Raw genomic sequence first — 7,145 nt, 5'->3', positions numbered from 1 at the left:
ATAGAAGTAAATTTCATTCCATATTTTTAGTTTTGAAAGCAGCATTTTTTTATATACACATATGCCTATAAAAAGATTTTTAAAAGCATGTATACTGGCCTTTTCTAACTGCAAGGCCTATATTTAGCTAAATCATGTTTCTCAGTTTTGCATAAAATTGTGTCTTAGGCCACACTTTTATTCATATTGCTTTGGCTTATCATTTAGTAGCTTTATTTTTAGTTGTTTTACTAATCAACATTGTCAATAAATTTTCATTTTTTTACATTAAAATCAACTTTTAAACTTTTACATTTATTAAAATCAATTTACAACCTATATTTAAATCTACCAAGTCTGAATATAACCTAATAAGTTAAAACCCATTCTGTCTTAAGCCAGTTATTTAACAGAAATTTATTGTTTCCCTCTATTCATGTGTGTGTGTGTGTGTGTGTGTGTGTGTGTGTGTGTGTGTATAGATAGATAGATACATATTTATTTATTTATTTATTTATTTTTTTTTTTTTTTTTTTTTTTATTTTTTTTTGAGACGGAGTCTCGCTCTGTCACCCTGACTGGAGTGCAGTGGCGCAATCTCGGCTCACTGCAAGCTCCGGCTCCCGGGTTCACGCCATTCTCCTGCCTCAGCCTCTCTGAGTAGCTGGGACTACAGGCGCCCGCCACCACGCCCGGCTAATTTTTTGTGTTTTTAGTAGAGACGGGGTTTCACCGTGGTCTCGATCTCCTGACCTCGTGATCCGCCCGCCTCGGCCTCCCAAAGTGCTGGGATTACAAGCGTGAGCCACCGCGCCCGGCTTTTTTATTTTTTTTTAAAGACAGGGTCGCACTCTGTCCTCTGTCACCCAGGCTGGAGCACTGAAGTGCAATGGCGTGATCAAGCGATCGTCCCATCTCAGCCTGGGCTCAAGCGATCGTCCCACCTCAACCTCTCAAGTAGCTGGGACTACAAGCATGTGCCACCATGCCCAGCTAATTTCTGTATTTTTTGTAGAGATGGGGTTTGGCCATATTGCCCAGGTTGGTCTCGAACTTCTGGGTTCAAGCAATCTGCCCGCCTTGGCCTCAAGTGCTGGGATGACAGGTGTGAGCTACTGCATCTGGCAAAATTTTGAGAAGATTAATTTCAAGAAAGCTTCGCTATATTTTTTTAATTATAAGAAAGTTTAACCGAACATAATTTTTGTTTTAAAGCAGAAAAAACACAACCCGATCAACATGACAAGACCCTGTCTCTACAAAAAATAAATAAATAAAAGGACTGTCCGGGCACTATGCAGTTTGCCTGTGCTCCCAGCTACTTGGGAAGCTGAGATGGAAGGATCCCTTGAGCCCAGGAGTTTAAGGCTGCAGTGAGCTATGATCACACCACTTCACTCCAACCTGGGCAACTGAGCAAGACTCTGTCTCAAAAAAAAGAAAAAGAGGCTGGGTGCAGTGGCTCACGCCTGTAATCCCAGCACTTTGGGAGGCCGAGACAGGTGGATCACGAGGTCAGGAGTTCAAGACCAGCCTGGCCAATATGGTGAAACTTCGTCTCTACTAAAAAATGCAAAAAATTAGCCGGGCATGGTGGCGCATGCCTGTAGTCCCAGCTACTCGGGGAGGCTGAGGCAGGAGAATCACTGGAACCTGGGAGGCAGAGGTTGCAGTCAGCTGAGAATGCGCCACTGCACTCCAGCCTGGGCGACACGGTGAGACTCTGTCATAGAAAAGGGGAAGGGAGGCCGGGCACGGTGGCTCACGCTTGTAGTCCCAGCACTTTGGGAGGCCAAGGCGGGCGGATCACGAGGTCAGGAGATCGAGACCACGGTGAAACCCCATCTCTACTAAAAACACAAAAAATTAGCCAGATCCCACTACGGAGGGGCTGAGGCAGGAGAAGGCTGAACCGGAGGCGTCATGACCGATTGCCTGATCACCTGGGTGACAGTGAGATCCCTCTCAAAAAAAAAAAAAAAAAAAAAAAAAAAAAGGGAAAGGAGGGGAAGGGAAGAGAAGGGAGAAAAGGAAAGGAAAAACACTACTGATCTGGTTAGGTTTTATGTCCCCACCCAAATCTCATCTTGAATTGTAACCCCCATAATCCCCATATGTCAAGGGAGAGACCAGATGGAGGTCACTGAATCATGGAGGTGGTTTCTCATCATAGTGAGTGAGTTCTTATGAAAACTGATGGTTTTCGAAGGGGCTCTTCCCCCTTCACTTGACATTTCTCCTTCCTGCCACCTTGTGGAGGAGGTGCCTTGCTTTCCCTTCGCCTTCTGCCATGATTGTAAGTTTCCTGAGGCCTCCCCAGCCTTGCAGAACTGTGAATAAATTAAACCTTTTTCCTTTATAAATTATCCCATCTCTGGCAGTTCTTTATAGCAGTATGAAAATGGACTAACTACCCTATACATATCATGTAATATAAAATATACCTAATTAGCATCTTGTATAATGGAAATCTATTATAAGACTTTTAGGAACTTAAATAAGGTTAAAAAAGCTCAAGCAGGAAACTTAACAAAAGATAAAAATGGAAGGTTCTATCTATCTTACTGACTGGCATTAGAACTGACACCTGTGTGGGGAAGGGGCCCACACAGAGTAGCTAATGACCTGGCCAAATTAACAGACTGTTACAGGCTGAACTGTGTCCCCGCTAAATTCATCCGTTGTAGTCCTGACCTCAAGTACCTCGAAATTTAACTGTATTTGGAGATAGGATTTTTAAAGAGGCAAGAAGTCAAAATGAAGTCATCAAAGTGGCCCCTAATCCAGTATGACTTAGTGTCCTTACAAGAGGAGGTGGTTTGTCCAGAGACAGGCATGGAGGGAAGACACAGGGAAGAGAAGAAAACCATCTACAAGTCAAAGAGAGAGAGTCTTCAGAATAAACCAAGCCTGCTGACACCTTCATCTCAGACTTCTAGCCTCCATCACTGTGAGAAAATAAATTATTGTTGTTTAAGCCACCCAGTCTGTGGCACTTTGTTACGGCAGCCTTAGCAAAATAATGCACAGATCCACAGTGAAATAGCTCTACTGGAAAGCACTGATAATTACTATTGAAGGATTCTATCTATGACATACTGATCATACTAATGTCAGCAGTTACGGGTGCAGTAATTTTTTTTTCTTTTTTTTTTTTGAGATGAAGTTTCACTTTTGTTGACCAGGCTGGAGTGCAGTGGCACAATCTTGGCTCACTGCAACCTCTGCCTCCCAGGTTCAAGCAATTCTCCTGCCTCAGCCTCCCGAGTAGCAGGGATTACAGGTGCCCACCACCATGCCCAGCTAATTTTTTGGTTTTTTAGTAGAGACGGGGTTTCACCATGTTGGCCAGGCTGGTCTCAAACTCCTGACGTCAGGTGATCCACCCGCCTCGGCCTCCCAAAGTGTTGGGATTACAAGAGTGAGCCACAGTGCCTGGCCAGGTGCAGTAAGTTTTACATGAGCATTCTCTGAAACCTAAAAAAAATATATCTCTGTAAGGGTTCCTCTAGGTAAAAGGACTGAGAAAGTCTGTTACAGTGCTTTCCCTCTCACTTTGATGGCATCCACTGGAAGTTACCTTCTCTTCTTCCTAGATCCAGCTTTGTTGGCCATTTTACTTACTAATCTGTGTTTACTAAGTGCCTTCTATGAACACTAGGCTGGGCACTGGGGATATAATGGTGAACAACAGACAAGTTCCTGCCTTCAGGAATTTTAATCCAACAAGATAGAGATGAAAACTACTACTACATTATGTTTTTTTTTTTTTTTTTTGAGACAGTCTCGCTCTGTTGCCCAGGCTGGAGTGCAGTGGCACACTCTCGGCTCATTGCAACCTCCGCCTCCAGGTTTCAAGGGATTCTCCTGCCTCCCAAGAAACTGGGACTATAGGCGTGTGCCACCATGCCTGGCTAATTTTTTGTATTTTTAGTAGAGATGGGGTTTTGCCGTGCTGGCCAGGCTGGTCTCCAACTCCTGGCCTCAAGTGATCCACTCGCCTTGGCCTCCTAAAGGGCTGTGATTAGAGGCATGAGCCACCGTGCCCAACCTGTATCATATTTTGATAAATACTACAACAGTATTACAGCACAGTATTAGAGCACAGGGACACTAACAACCTTTGAGATTCACAGAAGGGATGAGAGGCAAAGAATAAATAGATGTTAGCCAAGCTCCTAGGGATTGTTCTAGACAATGAAGGAGCATGTACAAAAGCCATGGTAAATGTACTGTGCTGTGACTCTGTGCTCCAGGGTGGTAGTCCTCATCCTTGAGGAGGTAAAACTAAGTTATGATTTGAGATGGGCTAGGAGACAAGGATGGCACCAACTGAGTGACTCATATGAGGGAGAGAAGCATTCTCAAGAGGCCATAGACCATTTAGGGCTATAATACTTATGTAAAAATTTTATTCCCTTACAATGGGAAGGCAGATGAGGAATCAGAAGTGATAAGTAACAGAGAACAAAAGTGCTAAGACGCTAGAGAAGAAAAAAAACAATGGAATGAATGATCAGGCTCTAACATTGCTCCCCTTAAAAACGTTAATTACAGGCTGGGCACGGTGGCTCACGCCTGTAATCCCAGCACTTTGGGAGGCCGAGGCAGGCGGATCACAAGGTCAGGAGATCGAGTCCATCCTGGCTAACAAGGTGAAACCCCGTCTCTACTAAAAATACAGAAAAGTAGCCGGGCGTGGTAGCGGGCGCCTGTAGTCCCAGCTACTCGGGAGGCTGAGGCAGGAGAATGGCATGAACCTGGGAGGCAGAGCTTGCAGTGAGCCAAGATCGGGCCACTGCACTCCAGCCTGAGCAACAGACCGAGACTCCGTCTCAAAAAAAACGTTAATTACAATTACTTAACTGCCTGCTTCCTGTAGCTGTCATTGGCTAACAATTGAGGGCCTGTCCTTTTACTTCTAATTTAGTAATAGTCCAACGTTTATCAAAGTCAAATTTCTCTCCATGTATCCTTAAAATTCTTTACTCTGAATTCTAAGTAAAAAGCACAAGACCTTGCAAAAAAAATTGTAATTTATATACCTATAAGGGACTTGTATCTAGAATACATAAAGAACTTTTACAATTCATTAACAAAAAGACAAATAACCCATTTTTAAAATGGGCAATGGGGTGGGGCGTGGTGGTTCACACCTGTAATCCCAGCACTTTGGGAGGTCCAGGCAGGTGGATCACTTGAGCCCAGGAGTTTGAGACCACCCTGGGCAACATGGCAAAACCCTGTTTCTACAAAAATTAGCTGGGCATGGTGGCGCACGCCTGTAGTCCCAGCTACAAGAGAGGCTGAGGTGGGCGCACTGCTTGAACCCAGAAGGTGGAGGCTGCAGTGAGCCAGGATTGTGCCAGTGTTCTCCAGCGTGGGCAACAGAGAAAGACACTGTCTCAAAAAAATAAAAATAAAAAAAAAATAGGCAAAGGAACTGAATAGACATTTCTCCAAAGAAGAAATACAAATGGCCAATATGCACATGAAAAGATTTTCACCATCATCAGTCATTAGGGAAATGCAAATCAAAACCACAATAAGACATATCTTCACAACTACTAGGATGGCTAAACTCAAGCAGACAGTATCAAGTGTTGATGAGAATGTGCAGAAATTCTCCACATCGTATACTGCTGCAGGGAATGTAAAATGCAGCAATTGCATTAGAAAATAGTCTGGTGGTTCTTGAAAAGGTTAAACACAGAATTACTATATGACCCAGAGATTCCTAGGTTTATACCTAAGAGATCTGAAAATATATGTCCACACAAAAACTTGTACATTGCCAGGCGCGGTGGCTTATGCCTGTAATCCAAGCACTTTGGGAGGCCATTGTGGGCGGATTGCCTGAGCTCAGGAGTTCAAGACCAGCCTGGGCAACATGGAGAAACCCCGACTCTACTAAAAACACAAAAAGTTAGCCAGGCGTGGTGGTGCGCGCCTATAGCCCCAGCTACTGGGAGGCGGAGGCACAAGAATCGTTTGAACCCAGGAGGCGGAGGTTGCAGTGAACCAAGAGCATGCCACTGCACTCCAGCCTGCGGGAGAGAGCAAGACTCCATGTAGGAAAACAAAAACAAAAACAAAAACAGTTTGTACATGAAAGTTCATAGGAGCATTATTCATAATAGCCAAAAAAAAAAAAGAGACAGCCCACACATCTATCACTCTGGCCTGGGAGACAGAGTGAGATCCTGTTTCCAAAAAAAAAAAGTATAGAAAAAAGCATTTTGTAAAACTCAGTCCTGTGCAATATAATTACATTTATTTTAGTTACTCAATTCTTTATTACCACAGATAACTAAGAACTAGAAGCAATATTTTCCATTTGATAAATACTAAATTATATGTACTTAGTTACCTTTTTTCCCCAGCTTTATCAGAAAAAAAGCAAATCCATCACAAGTTTAGCTAAAAGATGGTGATTTGATTCTATTCATGTAACAACCTTTACAGGACCTAATACATACCATTTCCCCTCCACACTTCAGCTAAATGGCAGCTGCCTTCTCCAGGTTCCTTGCAAAATTCTACAACATCTCGACAGGTCGTTTCTGGTGTTATAGGAACTTCTGTTAAAATCTGTTCATTGTTGCTCAAGAAAACGGTTAATATCATCTGTAAGAGAAAAGAGTAAAGCTATAATTTAGATTTCTTATCACAGAGATTAATCTGTAAATTTAAAGTGTTCTCTCTACCCACGCCCCGCCCCCAAAATGCCTACAGGATTATTTTCTGGAAATAATAGATAAGCTGATTCTAAAGTTCATGCAGAAAGATGAAAAAGACAAGTCAGGAAAATTCCAAATGAGGAGAGTAACAGAAAAGAAAGAGCAATACCAGATCATTATAAAGCCTCAAAACAACAAGACAGCAGTAGATATATAGATCAATGGGGCAAAGTCATACCCCAGAAATAGACCCAATTTTATCTATGAAAAAAATGGCAAACGATGAGGTAGGTATCTCAAAAATCAAGGAGGGAAAATGACTATACAATGAGTGATGTCTGAGCAAAATATATCCATCTGGAAAAAAATGGTTTCACACCATATATCGTACACTAGCATAAGTTCCTAATAGATCAAATATTTAGATACAAACCCTAAAACCATAAAAAGTCCAGAATAAAACCTGGGTAAATTCTCTTTTATAGC

The 7,145-nt window shown here is 42.7% G+C and overlaps 1 protein-coding gene and 1 non-coding gene across 3 annotated transcripts in view; both read right to left on the bottom strand.

The window, feature by feature from the left end:
- Positions 1 to 6,606, bottom strand: part of PPP1R13B (protein phosphatase 1 regulatory subunit 13B) — a 68,062-nt gene extending 61,456 nt beyond the window's left edge. For both annotated transcript variants that reach the window (XR_009210185.1, XM_032134606.2), the window contains exon 1: positions 6,459 to 6,606. Coding sequence is in view for 1 of the 2 variants with exons in the window: in XM_032134606.2 (XP_031990497.1) it covers positions 6,459 to 6,606 (148 nt within the window). In the remaining variant the exon portion in view is untranslated. The remainder of the gene's footprint in view (positions 1 to 6,458) is intronic.
- On the bottom strand, positions 6,360 to 6,439 carry LOC116456460 (small nucleolar RNA SNORD51). The gene has a single exon (XR_004244688.1). It is a non-coding gene; the product is annotated as a small nucleolar RNA SNORD51 (small nucleolar RNA).
- Positions 6,607 to 7,145: the final 539 nt, after the last annotated feature.

The sequence above is a fragment of the Hylobates moloch genome, unplaced genomic scaffold, assembly GCF_009828535.3.
Source record: "Hylobates moloch isolate HMO894 unplaced genomic scaffold, HMol_V3 SCAFFOLD_16, whole genome shotgun sequence".
Classification (NCBI taxonomy): domain Eukaryota; kingdom Metazoa; phylum Chordata; class Mammalia; order Primates; family Hylobatidae; genus Hylobates; species Hylobates moloch.
Note: the sequence above shows the minus strand (reverse complement) of the source record. Positions and strands in the feature narration are given on the sequence as shown.